At 46.4% G+C, this 27,359-nt stretch overlaps 1 protein-coding gene across 1 annotated transcript in view; it reads left to right on the top strand.

The window, feature by feature from the left end:
• LOC128901955 (probable global transcription activator SNF2L2) overlaps positions 1–27,359 on the top strand; it is a 187,753-nt gene that overhangs the window by 96,168 nt on the left and 64,226 nt on the right. The window contains exons 26-27 of the mRNA XM_054184156.1: positions 68–145; positions 17,096–17,314. Coding sequence (XP_054040131.1) covers positions 68–145; positions 17,096–17,314 — 297 coding nt within the window. The remainder of the gene's footprint in view (positions 1–67; positions 146–17,095; positions 17,315–27,359) is intronic.

Below are 27,359 nucleotides of genomic sequence, written 5' to 3'. Positions count from 1 at the left end.
ATGCAAATGGTTGCCTCTCTTTGGACATTGCTTTGTATTTTTCTAATGCCTTTTTCTATTTAAATAGGAAGAAGATGAAGTTCCTGATGATGAGACTCTGAATCAGATGATTGCTCGGCATGAAGAGGAATTTGATCTCTTCATGGTAAGAACATTATGATAAGTAGCATATCTTCTCTAGGCTTTTTAACGCCTTTGTTTTGCTAAAGGTGTTATCCTTCTGTGATTCAAATGTTGGATTATTATTGTGGAAGGGAAAGGCTTCATTTAGTCACATCATCTGGGAAAAGGAAAGAATCTAAACAGAGACCAGCATCCTCATGTGACAAACAAAATGCAGAAATCCCTGCTGAGTTGGTACAGTGGAACACTGTCCATCCAGAGGAGGATATGTAGGTGGTTTGATGGATTTAGACAGTGCAAAACTGATGATCACTGCTTCTCATGCTAATACTATAGCATTTTTTTTTATGACTCCTCGCTTCTTGTACTCACATGTTATAGTATTAGCTAGGGCAAGTACAGGTACTTAACAATATAGTAGGATAGGAGATTGATGGTGCTGTTTTCCTTTAGTTGGGTTTGCTGAGGATTATGTCAAGGGCTGTTAGTTGTGTCTCTGCTACTAAAACTTTTGAACAGTTCTCAAAGCACACCTAAATGACAGTGGTTCAAATGCCAGCAATCTATCTGTATTAGTACTTCCCTTGTTGTTAGCATTGATGGAATAATTACTAAAACATCAGCGTAGATAATTGGCCTTTTGGCAAGTATCCAACGTGGGGATTGCTGGAGGACCTATCAAAATCAGTCTCTTATATTGATACAGCCACAGGAGCACACTTAAATAAATGTTGAAGGGAAACCACTGTCCCCTATCTTTCTGCACTGGTGAGAGCAGGTTGATCTTTTCTCTGAAGTGAAGCAACACGGGTACTCTCACATATGCATAAACATGCACATATATCAGGAAGTATCCACGGAGTCAGTTGTTAATAGGAACCCCAGATATCACATTCTCACACCATCTCATTCTATAAAACATAGTCTTTGTACAGCTATGCAAGTTACAAAACTTCAGGTGGACAGTTGGCAAAGGCCATATTCCCTAATGTGGCAGTGCATTATGTTATTGAAGTGCCAGTCTAGTCCGTTAGGTGCTAAGTTTTATTTAAGGAGTTAAATTTTTTTCAGACAGCATTAAAGACTTGATGCACTGGAAGTGAATGCTTGCAGGGATCTCCATAATTTTAAAATTTCCCTCAATATAATTCAGATGTAAGGAGATTGGCAGGCCAGAAATCAAGAAATGTCTTCTTCCTGTCCTCCATCAAAGATGTTTCATTCTGCACACTGTGTGGAATTTCCGGCTGTTGCTATATCCAACCTCACTAACTGAATATGGAAGATAGATAAACAGTGACTGATGTGAATGCTGTTGTGTCACATATCAGGGCTGAAAATGAAATATCCAGAGTTCACTGTGCTGTAGAAATAGATTTGCTGCCTGAAATAGCATTTTAGTGCTAAGGATCAAGAAAGAAAGAACCAAAGCATGGATTGAACTGAAGACTATTTAGAGAGAAAGATACAAAGATTAGTAGATCCAAATGGAAGAACGCCAGGCCTGCTGGTAACAGGCGGGAATACCTTGACTTCCAGGAGAAAAAGGGTTCTAGGACAAGAGTTATCAGGGCTCATTGATAGGGCTTTAAACTAGATTTGAAGGGGGGTGGGAACGGTACTGGGCTTGCTGGTGAGGTGCCAGAGCGTAGTTGCTCAGCACTTGTGGGAGAGCGTGCCAGTATTTCTGAGAGCCAGAAGGCATAGCACATCTCAAGGGTCAAAACTACACACACGACTCCCTCTCTGAAATGCTTATACACCAATGCACGCAGCACGGGGAATAAGCAGGAAGAGCTGGAGATCTGTGTGCGGTCGCAGGGCCACGATCTCATTGCAATTACTGAGACGTGGTGGGACAGCTCACATGACTGGAATGCCGTCATAGATGGCTATGTCCTTTTCAGGAAAGACAGGCCGGCGAGGCGTGGTGGTGGAGTTGCTCTTTATGTGAGAGAGCATCTGGAATGCATCGAGCTCTCACTAGGGGCGGATGAAGAGAGGGTCGAGAGCTTATGGGTAAGGATTAAGGGGCAGGCAAATATGAGGGACACTGTTGTGGGTGTTTATTACAGGCCACCTCATCAGGATGGGGAAGCTGATGAGGCCTTCTACAGACAGCTGAAGGTAGCCTCGCAATCGCAGGCCTTGGTTCTCATGGGGGACTTCAATCACCCCGATATCTGCTGGGAAGGCTACACAGCCAGGCACGCACAGGCCAGGAGGCTCCTCCAGTGCATTGATGATAACTTTTTGGCACAGGTGGTACAGGAGCCAACAAGGAGAGGAGCACTCCTGGACCTGGTACTGACAAACACAGAGGGACTGGTGGGGGACATGAAGGTTGGGGGCAGCCTTGGCTGTAGTGATCACGAGAAGATACAGTTCAGGATCATGGGTACTATGCACAAAACAACAAGAAGTAAAATCACAACCTTGGACTTCAGGAGGGCTAACTTTGACCTCTTCAAGAAACTGCTTGGAGAGATCCCGTGGGCTAGGGCTCTGGAAGGCAAAGGGGCTCAAGAAAGCTGGTTGGTATTCAAAGACCACTTCCTCCAAGCTCAGGATCGGTGCATCCCTAAGAGCAGGAAATCGGCCAAGGGACGCAGGAGACCTGCATGGTCGAGCAGGGAGCTTCTGAAAAAGCTCAAGTGGAAGAAGGAAGTTTACAGTAAGTGGAAGAAGGGACTGACCCCTTGGGAGGATTACAAGAATGCCGCCAGAGCGTGCAGGGATGAAACAAGGAAAGCCAAGGCCTCCTTGGAATTAAACCTGGCAAGGGATATCAAGGTCAACAGGAAGGGCTTCTACAAGTACATTGGAAGCAAAAGGAAGACCAGAGAAGTTGTGGGCCCACTGTTGAATGAGACAGGAGCCATGGTGACGGAGGATGCGGAGAAGGCGGAGTTACTGAATGCCTTCTTTGCTTCGGTCTTTACTGCTTGGCCCAGCCCTCAGGAGACCCAGGCCTTGGGGAAAGTAACGGGGAAAGAAGACGACTTCCCTTGGGTTGAGGAGGATCGAGTGAGAGATCAATTAGGTCAATTAGATATTCACAAGTCCATGGGCCCCGATGGGATGCACCCGAGAGTGCTGAGGGAGCTGGCAGAAGTCATTGCTGGGCCGCTCTCCATCATCTTTGAAAGGTCCTGGAGAACAGGCGAGGTGCCTGAGGACTGGAGGAAAGCCAACATCACTCCAGTCTTCAAAAAGGGCAAGAAGGAGGACCCAGGGAACGACAGGCCGGTCAGCCTCACCTCCATCCCTGGAAAGATGATGGAACAGCTCGTTCTGGGCGTCATCTCAAGGCATGTGGAGGAAAAGCAAGCTATCGGAAGTAGTCAACATGGATTCACCAAGGGGGAATCATGTCTGACTAATCTGATAGCCTTCTACGATGGCATGACTGGATGGAGAGATGAGGGGAGGGCGGTAGACGTGGTCTACCTTGACTTCAGCAAGGCTTTCGACATGGTCTCCCACAGCATCCTCATAGGGAAGCTTAGGAAGTGCGGGTTAGATGAATGGACAGTAAGGTGGATAGATAACAGGTTGAAAGACAGAGCTCAGAGGGTCGTGATTAGGGGCACAGAGTCTAGTTGGAGGTCAGTGACGAGTGGTGTTCCCCAGGGGTCAGTACTGGGCCCCGTCCTCTTCAATATACTCATCAATGGCCTGGATGAGGGGATAGAGGGCACCCTCAGCAAGTTTGTGATGACACAAAGCTGGGGGGGGTGGCTGACACAGTGGAAGGCCGTGCCGCCATATGGAGAGACCTGGACAGGCTGGAGAGTTGGGCAGAGAGGAACCTTATGAAATTCAACAAGGGCAAGCGTAGGGTGCTGCACCTGGGGAGGAATAACCCCCTGCACCAGGACAGGTTGGGGGCTGACCTGCTGGAGAGCAGCTCGGTGGAAAGAGACCTGGGAGTCCTGGGGGACAACAGGATGACCATGAGCCAGCAATGTGCCCTGGTGGCCAAGAAGACCAATGGCACCCTGGGCTGCATCAAGAAGAGTGTGGCCAGTGGGTCGAGGGAGGTCATCCTCCCCCTCTACTCTGCCTTGGTGAGGCCACATCTGGAGTACTGTGTCCAGTTCTGGGTTCCCCGGTTCAAGAGGGACAGGGAACTGCTGGAGAGGGTGCAGCAAAGGGCTACCAAGATGATGAGGGGACTGGAACACCTCTCTTATGAAGAAAGGCTGAGGGATTTGGGTCTCTTCAGTCTGGAAAAAAGGCAGCTGAGGGGGGACCTTATCAACGCTCATAAATACTGAAAGGGGGAGTGTCAGGAGGATGGGGCCAGGCTCTTTTCAGTGGTGCCCGGGGACAGGACAAGAGGTAATGGGCACAAACTTGAGCATAGGAAGTTCCACCTAAACATGAGGAGGAACTTCTTTACTTTGAGGGTGGCAGAGCCCTGGCACAGGCTGCCCAGAGAGGTGGTGGAGTCTCTGGAGACATTCCAAACCCGCCTGGACGCGTTCCTGTGCACCCTGCTCTGGGTGACCCTGCTCTGGCAGGGGGGTTGGACTAGATGATCTCCGGAGGTCCCTTCCAACCCTATGATTCTATGATTTTTAGCCAATTTAGTAATTATTCCACACGGCGTCCCTCCCTTTGGTGGTGCCCAGCCTGGGCTGTCCATACTGCTGTACCTTTAATTAAATTAATTATTTTGTAAAATCCAATGCCTGAGACTCTGCTGTGGGAAATCCAGGGTCAAGCCTGAAGAAGAAGGAAGTGCGCCCGAGAGTAAGTGTGTGTGTTTTACACCATGAATGGTGTGTGAATGCTCGGGCAGCAGCTTCTCCGTTATCACATTTATCACTCCCATTCACTAATTATGCAAAGGTTCTTCTTGAAATATGGCTAGTAAATTTCCATCTTCCACGATGTCAATCAGTTGTTCTTGCAAACTAATTGGAAGGTGTTGTGTTTGTATGTTTTTAACAAACGGGTTCAAAACCCACTGAAACTCTTCATTTGGAAGATTTCTCAACAGGTTAGGAAATTCTGCTTCCAAGTTTTTTAAGTGTACGGATACAAGAGTTTTTATAGGTGACACACTTGCATCATTTTCAGCAACAAAGTCGTATAATGATGGAAACGTTTCCAAAAAGCCATTTCCAAAATGTTCTCTCCATAGCATGAGTTTCTTTCAAAAAGCAGTTACTTTCTCATGCCTTGTTAAAATGTTCCCTTCACTTTGAAGGGACACATTAAGTGTGTTTATTTTTTTCACAAATAAGTGCCATACTACTGGCAGCCACTTGTCATCACAGAAAAGGTCAGCAAATTTGGAACACTTGTCTTTCTGTGAAAGAAAAATGCGTGACATCTTTAAGTTCGACAACTCTTTTAAACACTGTCATGGTTTTGGCCGGATTGGCCAATCAGAATGACAGATGTCCCTCCCCTCCCTCTCTCCAAAGAGAGGAGAGGAAGAGATAAGGAGATTTACGAGTTTAGAAAAAGAACTAAACTACTTTAATGAAAATATTAATAAACAATGAAATAATAAATAATAATTTAAAAAAGTGCACAATATATACAAAACTGTATCCAGCTCCCAGGATGACGGTCGCGTCACCAGCAGGCACAGGGAAAGTCCCAGACTGGAGTCAGCGACAGACAGGAGCAGGATTCTGGATCTGGAGTCAGGAATGCTCGGATCGGGATCAAAGGCAGACGAACAGACAGGGTCCTCCTCAGATGTCGGCCATTGAAGAAAGAGGCTTGCCCCTTTGCTCCCTCAGCTTTTATACTGAGCATGGGGCAGATGGGATGGAATGCCCCTGTTGGTCAGTTTTGGGTCACCTGTCCTGTCCGCTCCTCCCTGCAGGTGGGACCCCTCTATGCTTTTCCTCTTCCGACCCTCTAACGGGGCAAATGAAGTGAGCTGACCTTGGATGTTATAGCAATAAGTCTAAGCAAGAGCCTCTGTGCGTACCATTCCTTGGCACAAACTGGCTTATCCCTCTGAGAGTGAACAGTGTCTGAACAATATGCTGTTAATTTCAGACTTTAGTCGGTTAGAAGAGGCCCAGCTAAAAAGTAAAATTACAAACCAGAAAATTGGTTCTGTTTTACCTCAAACCAGGACAAACACTTTGCCACAAGATAACCATCAAACCTCTGTGTGGTACAAAAGGTATTGTACCACAATACAAAGTATTGTGATACAAAGTATTGTAAATATGCTACTATTTACAGGTCTTATTTCTATAAACTTAACCACATTGATGGCATTGTGTAGCACTTTGTGCACTTCTGGCTCCAACATCTTTGCTGCAATAGCTTGCCTATGAATGATGAAGTGAATGAGTTCCACGTGTGGTGCTATCTCTGTAACCTTATCCCGGAATCCTTTTTTTTATTCCAGGCAAAGCAGCCACTCCATTGGTGGTTACACTTGCACAGTTTTTCACCAAAGCATTGTTTTTTATTAAAGAAGTAATTTACTGTCAGGAATATATCTTCTCCAGTGCATCTTTCCTTTAGTGGCTCACAAAAAAGTAGTTCTTTGTGTATTTCATTCTTGAAACAGAATCTAGCAAATACCGTAAGCTGAGACATGTTAGAAACATCTGTACTTTCATCCACCTGCATAGCAACCCTCCCACACTGTGTAATTTGTTCTAATACTTGTTTCTTCAAATCTTCAGCAATGTTTTCTATGCATCTTCCAATGGCATTTGCTGGCAAAGGCATGCATTTTAGTTTGTTGCCATATTGTTTTCTGTGTACTATTTCAGCCATTTTTACTGCGGCAGGAAGAGCAAGTGTTTCCCCAATGGTATGTGGGAGTATCACATGACTTGAAACATCGCTGAAAAAATTGTAGAGGTTTGTCTTCATGTTCTGAATGTTTAGTTTTTAAATGTCTTGCTAATTGTGATGGCTTCATACTATCATTAGCTAATATATCAAGGCACAATATACACTTAGGGTGAGGTTCAACATTGACAATAGTGGATGTAAATCCATATTTCAAATCGTCTTCTTGATAATTTTGAGGTGTTTTGGCCAACTTCTTGTCAGATCTGATTAGATCGTCATTGTTCTTACCTCGTAATGTGGCTGACAGAGAGTACTCCTGCTAGGATAGAAGTATCAGCTCTGCCATTTTCTTGTAGTTTGCGTGTGCTCGCATTATTAGTATTATCTTCAATCTGCGGTTTCTTTGCAGGAATCTTTTAAAGCCACATGTCCATTCTGTGAGGGTTAGTTTAGGTCAAACTAGATAATATAATCTGCGAATCCACTTATCTTGGCACACATAAACTGCAATATATCGCAATATGCTGAAAGCGAACAAATGAATGAGGGTGCCACTGTGAACCCCTCTGTGTTGTGGAACACCCACCCACTCTTCCCCCAGGACACCTTGCATACAGCACCTGACACATAGCCATCTGACATACGGACTGAGGGCACCAGTGCCAATCCATATAGAATCATAGAATCATAGAATCATTTAGGTTGGAAAAGACCCTTGGGATCATCGAGTCCAACCATCAACTCCACTCTACAAAGTTCTCCCTTACACCATATCCCTTAACACCACATCTAAACAAGTCTCAAACACATCCAGGGATGGTGACTCCACCACCTCCCTGGGCAGCCTATTCCAGTGTCTGACCACTCTTTCTGGGAAGAATTTTTTCCTAATGTCCAGTCTAAACCTCCCCTGCTGCAGCTTGAACCCATTCCCTCTTGTTCTATCGCTAATTACCTGTGAGAAGAGACCAGCACCAACCTCTCTACAATGGCCTTTCAAGTAGTTGTAGAGAGTGATGAGGTCTCCCCTCAGCCTCCTCTTCCTCAAACTAAACAGTCCCAGCTCCTTCAATCGCTCCTCATAAGATTTATTCTCCAGGCCCTTCACCAGCTTCGTTGCCCTCCTCTGCACTCGCTCCAGCACCTTGAGATCTCTCTCGTATTGAGGTGCCCAGAACTGGACGCAATACTCAAGGTGTGGCCTCACCAGTGCTGAGTACAGGGGGACAATCACCTCCCTCCTTCTGCTGGTCACACTATTTCTAATACAAGCCAGGATGCCATTGGCCCTCTTGGCCACCTGGGCACACTGCTGGCTCATGCTCAGCCGCTTGTCAATTAGAACCCCCAGGTCCTTTTCTGCCGGGCAGCTCTCCAGCCACTCTTCCCCAAGCCTGTAGCGATGCGTGGGGTTGTTGTGGCCCAAGTGCAGGACCCGGCACTTGGCCTTGTGGAAGCTCATCCCGTTAGCATTGGCCCATCGGTCCAATCTATCCAAGTCTCTCTGTAGAGCCTCCCTACCCTCATGCAGATCAACACTCCCGCTTAGCTTCGTGTCATCTGCAGACTTGCTGATGATACACTCTATGTCCTTCTCAAGGTCATCAATAAAGATGTTAAACAGAAATGGTCCCAACACTGAGCCCTGAGGGACACCGCTTGTGACCGGCCGCCAGCTGGATTTAACTCCATTGGCCACCACTCTTTGGGACCGCCCATCCAGCCAGTGCTTGATCCAGCAGATCGTATGCTCATCCAGGCCATGAGCAGCCAGTTTTTCCATGAGAATTCTATGGGGGACAGTGTCAAATGCTTTTCGAAAGTCTAGGTAGACAATGTCCACAGCCTTTCCCTCGTCCAATAATCGGGTCATCTTGTCATAGATGATATTAGATAGATATTTATAGATAGATGATATATATTAGATATTAGTAAAGGTTAATTTCTTTCTTAAAGTTTTAGCTAAATAGATATAAGTAGAAGTTCTAATATTTTCTTCCTGCACCCCAATGGATTGTCATGCGCATCCCCTGGGGTGCATGCACCCCACTTTGGAGACCTCTGGAGTAGACAAAAAACAGATTGAGAAGTGACTGTTTCAATGCCCTATGCACAGCTATTTCAACATTGCTTAGTAGTGTTGCTTCAGCGAGTGTTACATTTCCTGTTAAAACTGATAAAGAAAGGAAAACCTGAAAGTAATTTTTAATGCTAGTTTTATCCCAAATAAAGATTCTCAGTCTAAAAAAAGTCAAATTCATTAAAGTCAAATTCTAGGCCTCCCACCAAAATGGCAGCTGATGCTCTAGTTGTGCTAATTTATTTTCTCCTCTTGGAGCCAAAATGGCAATGCAGCATGTGGTGGGTTGACTCCGGCTCCTCATGGGTCGAGATAAAGACAGTTTAAGAAGCAAAGGAAAGAGGAAGAAGAAATAAAAGAAAAAAATCAAAACAAGTGATACAAAGGCAATCACTCACCACCTCCCACAAGTAGACCGGTACCCAGCTCGGTATCCCGAGCAATGGCTACCTCCCCAACTCCCCCCTCCCCTCTGTTTTTATTGCTGAGCATTATATGTCCTGGAATATCCTTTTATTCAGTTTGGGCCAGCTGTCCCGGTTGTGTCCCCTCCCAACTTCTCGTCCACCCCCAGCCTACCCATTGGGAGGGGCAGTGAGAAACAGAAAAATCCTTCACACTGTGTAAGCACTGTTCAGCAATAGCTAAGCTATTGGTGTGTTATCAACATTGTTTTGGTCACAAATCCAAAATATAGCACCATATGGGCTGCTGTGAAGAAAATTAGCTCCATCCCAGCCAGACTCAGTTCAATCTCCACCCTTTATTGCATACCACTTACCTCATGCTCAGGCCTTACACTGTCCAATACATCCTCATTAACTCCCTCTCCCCTTCCCATCCTTTGATATATACACAGGTAGCATTCCCTCAGTCTATGGGCCACCCTCATAAAATGTCCGTAAAATTTTCGTAAAAAAAATTTTTATTTAGTCCATGAGTTGAGCTCCATCTGTTATGGTGGTCGCTCAGGACAAGAGAGGCAGTGTGTTGTGTTGAGTTATTGGGCACCAAAGCCAACTCAGGTTGGGTCACTGCTGTACTTGCACAGCTTCTTGCGAGGCCCAGGTTGGTTCGGGTGATTCCTGCTGTAGTACTTCCTATAATCAATGCAAACCATGGGTTATTTCCCCCCAAGGTTAAATCTCCTTGAGGTACACACCAGATTTCCCCATCCTCCCGCATTATCCACCAAGTACACCCGAGTCCTTGAACAAAAGCAATCCCATGAACAGGTTTGCCTTTTCCTGATAGAGGAGCTGTCTTTCCCAGCCAGTTCCCTGCACACACTACGGCGACCTTATCTCCTTCCACAGCACATAGGGGTTTTGTTTGGGCAGGGACGGGTCAGTCATCTGATCCTCTGGTATTAACCAGACCAGTGACTTCTGATAAATTTGCATCCCCAGCACTTGTACGTCCCAGTGCCCATTGCTATCAGTATGGTCTTTAAGAGTCCATTGTATCGGTCAATCTTTCTGCAGGCTGATGCGTGATAGGAAATGTAGTACACCTAACTAGTGCCGTGTTTCTTGGCCCAGGTTGCTTATGTAGTTATTTTGGAAATGAGTCCCGTTGTCTGAGGCAGTTCTTTCTGGAGTGCCATGCCACCACAGAACTTGCTTTTCAAGGCCCAGGATGGTGTTCCGGGTGGTGGTATGCGTTACAGGGTAAGTTTCCACCATTGTAAGCATGTGATGCTTGCCTCAGCAGGTCTGTGGCAGTGTGATATAATCGATCTGCCAGGCCTCCCCATATTGACATCCTAGCCACCATTTGTTGTACCAGAGAGGCTTTACTCACTTGGCTCTCTTGATTATGATGCATGTTTCGCATTCATGAATAACCTGTGCAATGGCTTCAGTGGTCAAGTCCACCCCTCAATCACGAGCCCATCTGTTGGTTGCATCTCTCCCTAGATGTCCCAATGTTTCACGGGCCCACCAAGCTACAAATAGCCTACCCTTACACTCCCAGTCCAGGTCCACCTGAGGCAATTCAGTTCTGGCAACCTGGCCTACCTGCTCTTTGTTTGAATGTTCTTTGGTTGTGCGGCTCTTTGACATGTGAGCATCTGCATGACGTACCTTTACAGCAGTGTTTTCCACACGAACAGCGATGTCCTGCCACAGTGCAGCAGCCCAGATGGGTTTACCTCTGCAGTTGGTCCATTTCTGTTGCTGCAGCCACCCCTACAGGGCATTTGCCACCATCCATGAATCAGTACAAAGTACTGTCCACTTTTCTCATTCAGCAATCTCTAGGGCCAGCTGGATGGCTTTTGCTTCGGCAAACTGACTCGACTCGCCTTCTCCTGTGACAGTTTCTGCAACTTGTTGTGTGGGACTCCTCACAGCAGCTTTCCAGTTCTGATGGTTTCCCCCAATACAACAGGACCATGAGTAAACAGAGCATATAGTTTCTCATTTTCTGGTAATTTATTATACAGTGGGGCCTCTTGGGCATGAGTCACCTCCTTGGGCAATGCTCCAAAATTTCTGTCTTCTGGCCAGTCCATGATCTCTTCCAGGATTCCTGGGCAGCTGGGGTTCCCCATTCAGTCCCACTGTGTGATCCATGTAGCATTGGGTGCATGATGGGTAGAGGGGGCCCTTCCTTTGAACAACCAGTACAGCACAGGCAATCGTGGTGCCAAGAGGAGCTGTGCTTCTGTACCAACTATTTCTGAAGCATCTCAAACCCCTTCATATGCTGTTAATATCTCTTTTTCAGTCGGGGTGTAGCAGGCCCTGGATCCTCTATATCCCCAGCTCCAAAAGCCTATGGGTTGACCGCGAGTCTCTTCTCCAGGTGCTTTCTGCCAGAGGCTCCAGGTGAGGCCATGCTCCCTGGCTGCAGTGTAGCGCACATTTCTCACATCTGGTCCTGTCCAGACTGCCCCAAGGGCTACCTCACAAATTATCTCCTGTTGGATCTGTTGGAAGGTGTGCTGCTGCTCAGGGCCCCGCTCAAAACAGTTCTTCTTTTGGGTCACTCAATAGAGAGGATGCACAAGCTGACTGTAACCCAGAATATGCATTCTCCAGAATCCCATGGTGCCTAGAAAAGCATGTGTTGCTTTTTTGTTAGCTGGTGGGGACATGGCTGTTCTCTTATTGATCACATCTATTAGGGTGCGACAACATCCATCTTGCCATTTTATTCCCCCAAAATGGATCTCTCGTGCAGGTTCTTTGACCATGCTTTGTTTTATGGCAAACCAGCTTTAAGAAGGATCTGGATTATTCTTTTCCCTCTCTCAAACAATTCTTCCTCTCTGTTGCCCCACACGATGATGTCATCGATGTATTGCAGGTGTTCAGGGGCTTCGCTCTGTTCCAGTGCAGTCTGTATCAGCCCATGGCAAATGGTAGGGCTGTGCTTCCACCCCTGGGGCAGTCGATTCCAGGTGTATTGGATACCCCTTCACTTGAAAGCAAAATATGGCTTGCGCTCTGCTGCCAAAGGGATCGAGAAGAACACACTGGCAATTTCAGTTGTGGCATTCCACTTGGCAGCCTTCGACTCCAGGTCATATTGGAGCTCTAGCATGTCTGGTACGGCAGCACTCAACAGTGGCATGACTTTGTTCAGGCCACAGTAGTCCACCTGTAACCTTCCAATCCCTTTGTTGGTTCCACGATCCCCAGCGAAGGATCCCAGCTGCTGGTCTTCCTTACCGTCTAGTTCCAGACCGTTGACCCCACTGTCCCAGCACTGGAGCAATCAGGTAGCAATTCACTCTCCTTGCTGACCTCTGTAATCTTTCCACATATCTCACAGCTCACTCAGGGATAGTTTCCGCCTCTTTTATGTTTTCTGTCTCTTCCCTCTCTTCTTATTGTGGGTGTCCTGCTGCAGAACAGGCTGCCTCTTCTGATTCTTCCTCCTGCTCCCTCTTAGGAGGAGCTTCTTCCTCTCTTACTAACTGGGTCAACCTCTGCTTCTATTGTTTCTTCTTGACTACAGGAGCAACTATGAAAGTTGAGGGTTGGGTCTCTGGTTTAGCCACAGTGTCTGTTCATGTGATCTCTTAGTGTCCATTTGTGTGCCCTCGGAGCAAGAGACCCTCTTGCTCTATTGAGGGCATGAGGCCTATCCATCGATAGGCATGGGCTAGGCCCCAACACTACATTAGAATTCGCTGTGTTTCATTGGGACAGGCAAGGCTCCCCTCTTTCAAATGCTGTACCAATTCGTCAGCATTACATGCCTGTACAGGTGTAACAGAGGTGATAATGGCCTTAGGCACCTGCCCAAATCCTCCCATACACCCTGACACCCAGGGATCGACAGCTTTGGGTCATAGAATCATAGAATCATTTTGGTTGGAAGAGACCCTTAAGATCATCAAGTCTAACCGTTAACCTAGCACTGCCAAGTTACCACTAAACCATGCCCCTCAGCACTACACCTACACGTCTTTTAAATACCTCCAGGGATGGCGACTCAACCACTTCCCTGGGCAGCCCGTTCCAATGCTTGATAACCCTTTCAGTGAAGAGTTTTTTCTTAATATCCAATCTAAACCCCCCCTGGTGTAACTGGAGGCCATTTCCTTTTGTCCTATCACCTGTTACTTGGGAGAAGCGACTGATACCCACCTCGCTACAACCTCCTTTCAGGTAGTTGTACATATTCCTGTGTGGCATTCCCAATTAGTTGTTTAACCTTATGAACATTAATCAAAATGAATATCAGGCTCCCGACACACACCAGTGCAAACAGTCTGATAGCATAAGGATATTCAAGGAACTGAGAGGCCATTACAAGAAGCCTGGAAAGACCTATCCCAGAGGAGAGAAAGGGGTAGGTGCCATTCTTCCCTCTCTCCACAAAGCATCTCTCAGAGGAGAAAAGGGGAAAAGTATAATTGCCAGTTTTCTCCATGAGATGGTTCTTGGAGTACTGGGACCGCAGCAATGTAGGGCCTGAACACCAGATTAGGCTCAAGGCCAGTGCTTTTATCATATCTCTGCCAGGCGAAGCAAAACAAAGTGATAAACACCACAGCAAACAGCGACAACTGAAAACAGTCATTAACAATTCTTGGAGTTTGTTGCATAGCAGATAAAGAGAGATGAAGCACCAGAGCAGGGGAGGTAATGCATAAGTTAGCATCCAGAGTAAATACATCAGCATCACGACCAGCAACAGCAATAGCCTACCAAGTAACAACTCAGCTAGACAGGTATAATGGCTAGAAGTTCAGTCTAGCCCACTCCGATCAGCTCTGTTATTATCTCAAATTGCTCGAGCCCCATGTTGGGCTCCAAAAAGGACTGCGGATGCTTGACCCCGGCTGGCAGTGGCAGGTAAGCCCCATTCAGTCACTTGCTCACTCTCCCCCCACCCCAGCAGTGGGATGGGGGAGAGAATCGGAAGGGCAAAAGTGAGAAAAAAAACTTGTGAGATAAAGACAGTTTAATAAACAAAGGAAAGAGGAAGGAAAAAAAAACCTAACAAACCAAACAAGTGATACACCACCTCCCACAAGTAGACCGATGCCCAACCAGTTCCTGAGCAATGGCTACCTACCCCAAAACACCCTCCCCTCTGTTTTTATTGCTGAGCATGACGTTATTTGGTATGGAATATCTCTTTGGTCAGGTCAGGTCAGCTGTCCCGACTGTGTCCCTTCCCAACTTCTTGCAGCCTAACCTGCTGCGGGTATCAGAGTGAGAAACAGAGAAAGCTTTGATGCCCTACAAACACTGTTCAGCAGTAGTGAAAACACTGGTGTGTTATTAACACTGTTTTGGTCACAAATCCAAAACACAGCACCATGTGGGCAGCTATGAAGAAAATTAACTCCATCCCAGCCAGACCCAGTACATGGCATTTGAGCTAAAAGTCAGTGGGTTTAAGATGAGTGGGTTTTTTATATAAGGACAGTTATAGTTGCAATTTAGAAAGAATAGGATAACTTTTCAAAGGTCAGCAATATTGTGTGTTTTCTGAAATTGAAAGTTTTAGGCCCTAATTTTACCAAAGCATGCATTCTTTGCTCACATATAAGCATTTGTAGCATATGAATTTCTTTGTTTCTAGGCTTTCACCCTCACCGAGGACACTGAATATAATGACTTTGTTAGTTTAAATAAAGCAAGGTGGATCTCTTTTGTAAATATATGTTTTGCTAAAACATGGGAAGATGAGACTAGAGGTTTCTCAGAGGTAAAAAGGATTTGAATAGAATCTTTTGAGAAAAAGCAAATGGTTATTTGTCTCTTATTTCTCAGCTTAATTGGGAGTGTCTTTAATTTCCCGTTATGCACTTTCCTTTGAAAAAAATAGCAGCTTTCCTTTGAAAAAAATAGCTATCCTTAGTTCTTCAGTCTGTACTTTTCAAATGCAAGCATATTAATCAGCGAAAAAAAAATGATTTTTGAGCATTGTGTATTTCATTGAAGTTTGTTACTAAATAATAGAAAAGTATTTTGATTTGGGCCTTGTTTGACTGCAAATCTTCATTTCTTGCCAGTTGGCACATTTGTCAATAAACTAAACCATGTGCATGCCCAGTTTGAATGAATACATCGTTTAAAAGGGGGAATATGAAAGTCTGCTATGCCTGTCTATACAGTCACTTCCCCATTATGAAGTAATGAGATATGGAATATCATTGATTCTGGAATCTAGTTGGATGTGCATAGTCAGGTTGCATGTATTTCATTCTGCTTTTCATCTGGATTTAGAAATCGGATCATATGATAATTCAGGTTGGAAGGGACCTCAGGAAGTATCTAGTCCTACCTTCTGCTGAAAGCAAGGTCAGCTATGAAATCAGACCAGGTTGCTCAGGACTTTATCCAGGATAGAGTCTGCACAACCTCTCTGGGCAATCTGTTCCACTGGTGAAAATGTTTTTCATAGAATCATAGAGTCTTCATGGTTGGAAAGGACCTTTGAGATCATCGAGTCCAACCATACACACAAAAAAACCCCCCCAAAACCACAACCAACAAGCTCTGCCACTAGAGCATGCCCTGAAGTGCCACATCTAGAGGTTTCTTAAACACCTCTAGGGCTGGTGACTCAACCACCTCCCTGGGCAGGCTGTTCCAGTGCCTGACCACTCTTTCAGTAAAGTAATTCTTCCTAATATCTAACCTAAACCTCCCCTGCCGCAGCTTCAGACCATTTCCTCTGGTCCCGTCATTATTCGCCTGGGAGAAGAGGCCACCACCCACCTCTCTCCACCCTCCTTTCAGGTAGTTGTGGAGGGCAATGAGGTCTCCCCTCAGCCTCCTCTTCTCCAGGCTAAACATGCCCAGCTCCCTCAGCCTCTCCTCATATGACTTGGTCTCCAAGTCCTTTTTCCATTTTTCCTCATATCCAGTCCAAACCTCTCTTCTTTCAAATTATGCCTGTTGTCTCTCATATTCCCAACATGTACTGCTTCCTCATACATATTGGAAAGCTACTATTAGGTGTCCCGAAGTCTTCTCTTCTCCAGGCTGAACGAGCCCAGTTCCCTCAGCCTCTCTTCACAGGGCATGCACTCCGGTCCTGTGACCATCTTGGTGGCCCTCTGCTGAGCTCTCCCCAGTTTGTGAAAGTTTTTCTTTTTTTGGGGACCCAAACCTGGATACAGTATTCTAGATGTGGTCTAACAAGCCCTCAAGCATAACAACTTAACCCCCCCCTCCAATTTGGTGTCATATGCACTTTATGAGCAAGCACTCTGTCACTTCTTCCATATAATTTATAAAGATGCTAAATAGGACAGGTCCCAGGATATACCCCTGTAGTACTGCACTCGTGACTGGTCTCCAGGTAGAGTACGACCCATTAACAACTACTCTCTGTGCCTGATTATCCAACCAGGTTTGTTTACACATCTGGTTGTCCACTCATCCAGACTACAATATTCTTCACTTGAATGAAATTCACTTTGTAATAATGAATTTGATTGAAGATCAACTTTCATGTGGGGATATTCCTTTTTATAGTGGCATTTTATAAGTAGTGGGGTGGAGGAGGGAAATGCCACCAGAGGAGTTGGTTTAAAGTTTCAAGCATAAGTAAATAACCAGCTATTCCCGTGGTTTATTTAATCAAGACCCTTCAAATTGTTGTATCTTTTCCCAACTGCCATTGCAGCGCATGGACATGGATCGTCGTAGGGAAGATGCCAGGAACCCCAAGCGCAAGCCCCGCTTGATGGAGGAGGATGAATTGCCATCTTGGATTATTAAGGATGATGCTGAAGTTGAAAGGCTCACATGTGAGGAAGAGGAAGAGAAAATATTTGGAAGAGGGTCCCGTCAGCGCAGGGATGTGGACTATAGCGATGCTCTTACAGAGAAACAGTGGCTACGGGTAGGTACTGCTTTTTTCTTTTTGACAGTTGCTATTTGTGGGGGGCAATGTTCTCATTGAAGATTGCAAAGTTGCACAAGTGAAAACACTGTGTAATATCTAAGGTCCATGTATTCTTATTGTTCAGTTTTTACAACTGTGCTCAAGAAATAACTTCGGTTTCAAGCTATGCTGCTGAATCTTAGCTCATTGCTAGATGCAGAATCATGATTACAGTTGTTTTCTATTGCAACTATTCTGTGGCCGTAGATATTGACATATTTCACTTACGTTTTTCAACACACGAAGCAGATTTTCATCATTAAGAGACTTTTCAATTTAAAATACGGGAAGCCTATGATCAGTGCGTATTACAGCTTTCTGTGCTGCGGATGTATAAGAAAAAACCCAAACTGATCAATTTTAAAAGTTTGGAAACTTTCAAGCAAGTCTCTCTCAAGCTTTTTCATTTCCAAGTGCCTCTGTGTTTCTTGATCCCAGTGAGACCAAAAACCTCAATGAAGACCATGTTGCAGGATTTCCATGCCTGAAAGTAAAGAATCTAAACTTACTTTCACTGATCAGAGGGCTGGAGCACCTCTGCTATGAAGGCAGGCTGAGAGAGTTGGGGTTGTTCAGCCTGGAGAAGAGAAGGCTCCGGGGTGACTTTATAGCAGCCTTTCAGTACCTGAAGGGGGCCTACAGGAAGGATGGGGAGGGACTCTTTATCAGGGAGTGTTATGACAGGACACGGGGTAACGGCCTCAAACTGAAAGAGGGGAGATTTAGATTGGATATCAGGAAGAAATTCTTTCCTGTGAGGGTGATGAGGCACTGGAACAGGTTGCCCAGGGAAGTTGTGGATGCCCCATCCCTGGAGGTGTTCAAGGCCAGGCTGGATGGGGCTTTGAGCAGCCTGGTCTAGCGGGAGGTGTCCCTGCCCATGGCAGGGGGGTTGGAACTAGATGATCTTTCAGGTCCCTTCCAACCCGAACCATTCTGTGATTCTGTGAATCTATGATTTTGTTGCCCTTGAGGATTTCTTGTCATTCCTCTGCTTAAAAAAAAAAAAAAAAGCAGAGATAATGAAAATGCTTGAAAATGCTTGAAAATGCTTACAAAAAGCATTGAATAATGAATGCTAATGTTTATGGCTTTTCAGAATGTTGATATCGGGGGTGGTAAAGAAATTAGGTTTGATCTCTAGAAAGTCTCGTCAAAAACCAAGAAATTTCATCATTTTTAACCCAGTTATGATTTCTAAAGCATATTAGTAAGATTTTTCATGTACAGAACTAGCCTCTGTGATTTGATGGGCAGTATTCTACCATGGTAGAACAATCACATGCTTATGTGGTTGACGCTAACACACAGTGCAGCTAGGACCATAAAAGCTAGGGGGAAAAAAAACCAAAATAAAGCGTATATCAGGTAGATCTGCTCAAGCTCTTTTTAAACTAGTTAGCTTCAGTACTGAACTACTCTGGCTATGGCAAAAGCTCAGCTTGGACTTTCCTACTTTACTTCTCAGGTTGGTTTTGTACTCAATGTTAAGCTGTTTTCTTTAAAAAAATAACAGCCCTCAAGAAGTCATCTTTCTACCTCAAGGCAAGATCAGCTATTCCTATGTCATTCCTTATAGATGTTTGCCTAAAGGCCTCCACTGATGGAAAATTTAGAACTCCCTAAGGGAAGCGATTGCTGTGACTTAGTTTTCCCTAATACCTTATCTGAATTTCTTTCCTGGTTTTTAAGCACATTACTTCTTGTTCTGTTCACTGTGATCACGCAGAACAGGTTGTTCACATCTTTTTTTTTCCCCCAACATCTTTTTATGTCTTGAAAGACTGTTATCATAACCCTGCTTAGTCTTTTTTTCTTTGTGTTAACAACCCCTGCTCATATGATCTTTCCCCATAGGCCCTGTTTTCTAGACCTCTGATCATTTTCATTCAACTTCCTTAAACTCTCTCCAAGTGGTTAGCAATTTTGTTTAAGTTTTATTCAAAGCTAGACACCAATACTCCAGGTACAGCCTTGCCTGAATGAAGGGGAAGAGTTCTTTCATATAACTGCTAGGGTGTTTATACATCATGGTAAAGTGTTTTTCTATTTTCTCAGCAGTACAGACACTGACTTGTGTTCAACTTGTGATCCAGTATAAACACTCAATCACTTTCTATGAAACTACTCCCTGTCCATTTTTTCCATATCCTTTTTTGTACAGTTGTGGTGTGTTGACCTTGTCTGCCTGCCAAATGCCCACCTAGCCACTCTCTCACTCCCCCTCCTCAACAGGACGGGGGGGGGGGAGAAAATAAGATAGAAAAGCTTGTGGGTCGAGATGAGGACAGGGAGCTCACCAATTACTGTCACAGGCAAAACAGACTCGACTTGGTTAAAATTAATTAAATTTGTTGCCAGTTAATAATAGAGTAGCATGGCGAGAAACAAAGGCAAAAGTAAAAACACCTTTCCCCCACCCCTCCCTTTTTCCCATGCTCAACTTTATTCCTTCATTCCTGACTCTTCTATCTCCTCCCCCCACTCCGAGCAGCACAGGATGAATGGGGAATGGGGGTTGTGGTTAGTTCATAATGCTTTGTCTCTGCCACTCCTTCCACCTCATGCTCTTCCCCTGCTCCAGTGGGGGGGTCCCTCCTACGGGAGACAGTCCTTCATGAGCTGCTTCAATGTGGGTCTCTCCCATGGCCTGCAGTCCTTCAGGAACAGACTGCTCCAGCATGGGTGCTATCCATGGGCCGCAGCTCCTGCCAGAAAGCCTGCTCCTGCGTGGGCTCCTCTCCACCGGCTGCAGCTTCCTTCGGGGCATATCCACCTGTTGAGGCATGGGGCCCTCCACGGGCTGTAGTGTGGATATCTGCTCTGATGCGGTCCTCCATGGGCTGCAGGGGGACTACCATGGTCTTCACCACAGGCTTCAAGGGAATCTCTGATCCAACACCTGGAGCACTTCCTCCCTCTCCTTCTTCTCTGGCCTTGGTGTCTGCAGGGTTGTTTCTCTCACATTTTTCTCACTCCTCTCTCTCACAGCTGCTGTGCAGCTTTTTTTTACCCTTTTGTAAATATATTATCAGAGAGGTGCCACCAGCGCCACTGATTAGGTAAGCTTTGGCCAGCAGTGGGTCCGTCTTGGGGCTAGCTGGAACTGGCTCTGTCCAACATGAGGGCAGCCGCTGGTCTCTTCTCACAGAGGACTCCCCCGCAGACCCCCCTGCTACCAAAACCTTGTCACGTAAACCCAATAAAACAGTTGGGTTTTCCTTGCCTAATAGAAATACTTTGCATATATCCTTGTTGTAAATTACCCACGTTTTCTCCAGTTGTTACACTAATTTATCAAAATCATTTTGAATTTTAATCTCGTTATCAGGTATACTTGTGGTCCCTGTCAACTTGGTGTTCTTTGCAGATTTAATAGGCATACTTTTCATTACATAATACCGGTAATTAAAAAAAGATATTGAATAGCACTGGACCCCTATTTCCACAGCCTTCCATTTTGACAGAACTACCCCGAGTTTTAAAAAGTGCTCTGAATAGATTTTTCTGACTATTTGCTACACACCTGATAGTAATTTTATGTAGTCCATGATTTCCTGGTTTGTTTGTGATAGTGTTGTGTGTGAAACAAGGTCACAGGCCTTGCTAAAGTCAAGATACAGTATGTACTGCTACTCCTTTTCAACATGGCTTGTAACTTTGTTGAAGAAAACTGCAGGTTCCTTCCTCCTCCACTGTTAAACTGTTAACTGTGTACTCAAATTAGAATCGTCTAGGTTGGAAGAGACCTTTAAGATCATCGAGTCCAACCATTAACCTAACACTGCCAAAACCACCACTAAATCATGTCCCTAAGCACCACGTCTACCCGTCTTTTAAAATACCTCCAGGGATGGTGATTCAACCACTTCCCTGGGCAGCCTGTTCCAATGTTTGATAACCCTTTCTGTGAATAAATTTTTCCTAATATCCAGTCTAAACCTCCCCTGGCACAACTTGAGGCCATTTCCTCTTGTCCTATCGCCTGTTACTTGGGAGAAGAGACCGACCCCCACCTCTCTACAGCCTCCTTTCAGGTAGTTGTAGAGAGCGATAAGGTCTCCCCTCAGCCTCCTTTCCTCCAGACTAAACAATCCCAGTTCCTTCAGCCGCCCCTCATAAGACTTGTGCTCTAGACCCCTCACCAGCTTCGTTGCCCTTCCCTGGACACGCTCCAGCACCTCAATGTCTTTCTTGTAGCGTGGGGCCCAAAACTGGACACAGCACTCGAGGTGGGGCCTCACCAGTGCCAAACACAAAGGGACGATCACTTCCCTAGTCCTGCTCGCCACGCTATTCCTGATACAGGCCAGAATGCTGTTGACCTTCTTGGCCTCCTGGGCACACTGCTGGCTCATATTCAGCCTGCTGTTGACCAACACCCCCAGGTCCTTTTTGCCAGGCAGCTTTCCAGCCACTCTTCCCCAAGCCTGCAGCACTGCATGGCAGGACCCGGCACTTGGCCTTGTCAAATCTCATACCATCGGCCTCGGCCCATTGATCCAGCTTGTCCAGATCCCTCTGTGGAGCCATTCTACCCTCAAGCAGATCAACACTCCCACCCAACTTGGTGTCGTCTACAAACTTACTGAGGGTGCACTCGATCCCCTTGTCCAGGTCGTTGATACAGATATTAAACAGAACCGGCCCCAATACTGAGCCCTGGGGGACACCACTTGTGACCGGCCGCCAACCAGATTTAACTCCATTCACCACCACTCTCTGGGCCCGGCCCTCCAGCCAGATTTTTTACCCAGCGAACAGTACACCCGTCCTGTGGTGTATGAAGGCACAGACTCCGGCTGTGATGAGTACGAAATCGTTTATTGCTTCTCAGGCCTTGGCTTTTATACCCGAGCTCTAAAACTTTCCATGCACCTGCTAGGCAAGTAAACACATATTTCAGATCACTAACCCAGTCGCCTTATTCAGTTCCCACCAAGATAAGCACGCAAAGCTGTTTTCTGTTCCATGTCTATATTGAACCAGTTCCTCTTCATTCCATCCGTATCGACATCTGCGTTCCTGTTTCTGTGTGCTCTGCTCACTGTGTCCTTGACCGTACGCAGATCTCTGCTCGTAGATCTGCCATACACAGGCCTCTGCTCGTAGATCTGCCACACCGTCCAAGCCATGAGCAGCCAGTTTGTCTAGGAGAATGCTGTGGGAAATGGCGTAAAAGGCCTTACTAAAGTCCAGGTAAACAACATCCACAGCCTTTCCCTCATCCACTAAGCAGGTCACCTTGTCATAGAAGGAGATCTGGTTAGTCAAGCAGGACCTGCCTTTCTTAAACCCATGCTGACTGGGCCTGATCCCCTGGTTGTCCTGCATGTGCTGCGTAATGGCTCTCAAGATGATCTGTTCCATGATCTTCCCAGGCACCGAGGTCAGACTGACAGGCCTGTAGTTCCCCCGATCCTCCTTCCGGCCCCTCTTGTGGATGGGCGTCACATTTCACAGAATCACAGAATCACAGAATCTTAGTGGTTGGAAGGGACCTCTGAGATCATCGAGTCCAACCACAAAAAAAACAAAAAACAAAACAAAAAAAAAAACAGACAAAAAAACCAAACAAACAAAAAAAAAAAAACCACACCAACACCCAGCTACTAAACTCCACACCCACAACCCCACACACAACACCCCACCACAAACCAATAATCTTGGGCACTAGAGCATGCCCTGAAGAGCCATGTCTACACGTTTCTTAAATACCTCCAGGGATGGTGACTCCACCACCTCCCTGGGCAGGCCGTTCCAGTGCCTGACCACTCGTTCAGTAAAGTAATTCTTCCTAATATCTAATCTAAACCTCCCTTGCCGCAGCTTCATACCATTTCCTCTGGTCCCGTCGTTATTCCCTTGGGAGAAGAGGCCAACCCCTGCCTCTCTACAGTTTCCTTTCAGGTAGTTGTAGAGGGCAATGAGGTCTCCCCTCAGCCTCCTCTTCTCCAAACTAAACATGCCCAGCTCCCTCAGCCTCTCCTCATAGGACTTGTTCTCCAGACCCCTCACCAGCTTGGTGGCTCTCCTCTGGACACACTCCAGCACTTCAATGTCCCTCCTGTAGTGAGGGGCCCAGAACTGAACACAGCACTCGAGGTGAGGCCTCACCAGTGCCGAGTACAGAGGCACGATGACTTCCCTACTCCTGCTGGCCACGCTGTTCCTGATACAAGCCAGAATGCCATTGGCCCTCTTGGCCACCTGGGCACACTGCTGGCTCATGTTAAGCCGGCTGTCCACCAGCACCCTCAGGTCCTTTTCTGCCGGGCAGCTTTCCAGCCACTCTTCCCCAAGCCTGTAGCGTTGCTTGGGGTTGTTGTGACCAAAATGCAGGACCCGGCACTTGGCCTTATTAAACCTCATCCCATTGGCCTTGGCCCATTGATCCAACCTGTCTAGATCCCTCTGTAGAGCCTTCCGACCCTCAAGCAGATCAACACTCCCACCTAGTTTGGTGTCATCCGCAAACTTACTGAGGGTGCATTCAATCCCCTTGTCTAGATCATCAATAAAGATATTGAACAAGACTGGCCCCAAAACTGAGCCCTGAGGGACACCACTGGTGACCGGCCGCCAACCAGATTTTGCTCCATTAATCACAACTCGCTGGGCACGGCCATCCAGCCAGTTTTTAACCCAGCAGAGGGTACACTTGTCTATGCCATGATTCTCCAGTTTCTCCAGGAGAATGCCGTGGGGGACGGTGTCAAAGGCCTTACCAAAGTCCAGGTAGACAACGTCCACAGCCTTCCCCTCATCGAGAAAGCGGGTCACATGGTCATAGAAAGAGATCAAGTTGGTCAGGCAGGACCTCCCTTTCATAAACCCATGCTGGCTGGCCCTGATCCCTTGGCTGCCCTGCACTTGCCGTGAGAGCTCACTCAGGATGATCCTCTCCATGATCTTTCCCGGTACCGAGGTCAGGCTGACAGGCCTGTAGTTTCCGGGATCCTCCTTCCGTCCCTTCTTGTAGATGGGCGTCACATTGGCCACCCTCCAGTCATCCGGCACCTCTCCTGTTGACCAGGATTGTTGATAGATAATGGAGAGAGGCTTGGTGAGCTCTCCTGCCAGCTCCCTGAGAACCTTTGGGTGAATCCCGTCCGGCCCCATTTGCTAACCTCCAGTCAACTGGGACCTCCCCCGTTAGCCAGGACTGCTGGTAAATGAGGGAAAGTGGCTTGGTGAGCACTTCTGCCAGCTCCCGCGGTACCCTTGGGTGGATCCCATTTGGCCCCATAAGCTTGCGTGTGTCTAAGTGCTGTAGCAGGTCACTCACCATTTCCCCTTGGATTATGGGAGCGTCATTCTACTCCCTGTCCCTGTTTTCTATCTCAGGGGGCTGGGTACTCAGGCAACAACTGGTCCTACTGCTAAAGATTGAGGCAAAGAAGGCATTAAGTACCTCAGCCTCTTCCTCATCCTTGGTCACTATGTCCCGTCCCCTGTCCCCCCCCTCTAATAAAGGATGGAGATTCTCCTTAGTCCTCCTTTTATTGCTAATGCATTTATAGAAACATTTTTTGTTGTCCTTAACAGCAAAAGCCAGATTAAGTCCTAGTTGGGCTTTGGCCTTTCTAATTTTCTCCCTACATAGCCTCACAACATCTTTGTAGGCCTCATGAGTGGCCTGCCCTTTCTTCCAAAGGCCATAAACTCTCTTTTTTCCCCCTGAGTTGTGACCATAGCTCTCTGTTCAGCCAGGCCGGTCTTTTTCCCCCGACGGTTTGTTTTTGGGCACATGGGGACGGCCTGCTCCTGCGCCTTTAAGTCTTCCTTCTTGAAAAACTTCCAGCCTTCCTGGACTCCTTTGCCCTTCAGGACTGCCTCCCAAGGGACTCTGTCAAGCAGGCTCCTGAAAAGACCAAAGTCTGCCCTCCGGAAGTCCAAGGTGGCAGTTCTGCTGACCCCCCCCCCTCCTTGCTTTCTCCAAGAATCGAAAACTCTATCATTTCGTGATTGCTATGCCCGAGATGGCCTCCAACCGTCACATCCCCCACAAGTCCTTCTCTGTTCGCAAACAACAGGTCCAGCGGGGCACCTTCCCTAGTTGGCTCCCGCACCAGCTGTGTCAGGAAGTTATCCTCAACATACTCTAGGAACCTCCTAGACTGTTCCCTCTCAGCTGTACTGTATTTCAAGCAGACATCTGGTAAATTGAAGTCCCCCACGGGGACAAGGGCTAGCAATCTTGAGACTTCTCACAGCTGCTTATAGAATATTTTGTCTGCCTGGTTGGGTGGTTTATAACAGACTCCCACCATGATATCTGCCTTGTTGGCCTTCCCCCCAATTCTTACCCATAAACACTCAACCCTATTGTCACCATCATTAAGTTCTCGACATTGATAACACTCCCTAACATACAGGGCCACCTCACCTCCTCTCCTTCCTTTCCTATCCCTTCTGGAGAGTTTATAGCCATCCACTGCAGCAGTCGTGCAAGTCGTCCCACCGCGTTTCCGTGATGGCGACTGCATCATAGTTTTCCTGCTGCACAATGACTTCCAGCTCCTCCTGTTCGTTGCCCATGCTGCACGTGTTGGCGTAGACGCACTTCAGTTGGGCTATTGGTCCCGCCACCTTTTTTCTGGGAGAGGCCTGACCATTCCCAGGCATGGCTGTAGTTTCTAACCCATCAATAACCCTCGTATCTTTGCTGCCGCTGAGATGGCAGACCGAGGGACCTCACTAGCATACTGTCCCACAAACATTGGCATGCCACCCCCAGGCTTACCTCTAAAGAGCCTGGTTTCATCCCCTTCCCGCTTCAAATCTAGTTTAAAGCTCTTTCGATGAGCCCTGCCGACTCCTGCGACAAGATCCTTTTCCCCCTTTGAGACAGGTGTTCCCCATCTGTCACCAGCAGGCCTGGTGTCACATAAACCAACCCCACAACCAAAAAACCCAAAGTCCTGCCGCTGACACCAGGTATTGATCTGCTGGCTCTTCCTGTTTCTTCCCTCGTCATTCCCTGTAACTGGAGGGCTAGGGGAGAACACTACTTGTGCTCCCGATCCCTTAACTAGTTGTCCCAAGGCCTGGAAGTCTCTCTTGATCACCCTTGGGCTTCTTGTTGACACTTCATCGCTGCCTGCCTGAAAAACCAGAAATGGATAATAATCTGAGGGCCATACCAGGGAAGGAAGCTTTCTCTTTATATCTTTAGCCCAAGCCCCAGAGAGGCAGCAGACTTCCCTAAGTGGGTCCGGTCTGCATATTGGGCCTTCCACTCCCTTCAGGAGGGAGTCACCTATGACAATGACTCATCTTTTTTTCTTTACTGAAGACGTTTTGTTGCAAGGTGTAGTTCGACTTAATCTCAGCGACACCTCCACGCTAATTGAATCATCATCCTTGTCATGGTTCAGTTATGCATGCAGAGTCTCATACCTATTTTGTGTACATATTTTCAATTGCATTTTCAGGTGGCAAGTCCTCGTACTTCAGAGTGTTACAGAAAATGCTGATGTAAGAGCTACTAATATTTTTGAATGCCTGTATTCTGAGGATTAGATTTATAGTGTAGCATTGGTCATGCAGCTTCACAGTAAAAGCTCCTCTCCATTAGGTGGACGATGAAAACTTGAATAAAGTGAAACTTTCCTGAGTGTTTTCATGAGATTTATTTTGCGTGGAAAGTAAGGAGTTCTGTTTTCTGCATTTTTATGCCTCACTTGTCCTTTCTTTGAGCAACTTAAACTTTCTTGTTGTTTTTTTTTTTTTAAATTACATACCTTGGGGATCATAGAAAAAGAGATGACAATCATGTACAATATTTTCAAGGGAATCTTTAAATGTGTAAAATTATCAGAGGGAGTTAATAAGCAGCTTTAACCTGAGGTTTTGCCACTTTAACTTGCAATGTAACAATATCATACACATTGTATGGAAATTTTAAATCAAATATTTTTTTGTTAAAATAAGCTACTTAAATGGCTGAGGCATTTTAAAAAGTACCCACAGGATTCAATACATTCTAAATTAAGGATGG

The sequence above is a fragment of the Rissa tridactyla genome, chromosome W (genome assembly GCF_028500815.1).
Source record: "Rissa tridactyla isolate bRisTri1 chromosome W, bRisTri1.patW.cur.20221130, whole genome shotgun sequence".
Lineage (NCBI taxonomy): Eukaryota > Metazoa > Chordata > Aves > Charadriiformes > Laridae > Rissa > Rissa tridactyla.
The sequence above is the reverse complement of the archived record's forward strand: the minus strand, read 5'-3'. Positions and strand labels throughout refer to the sequence as shown.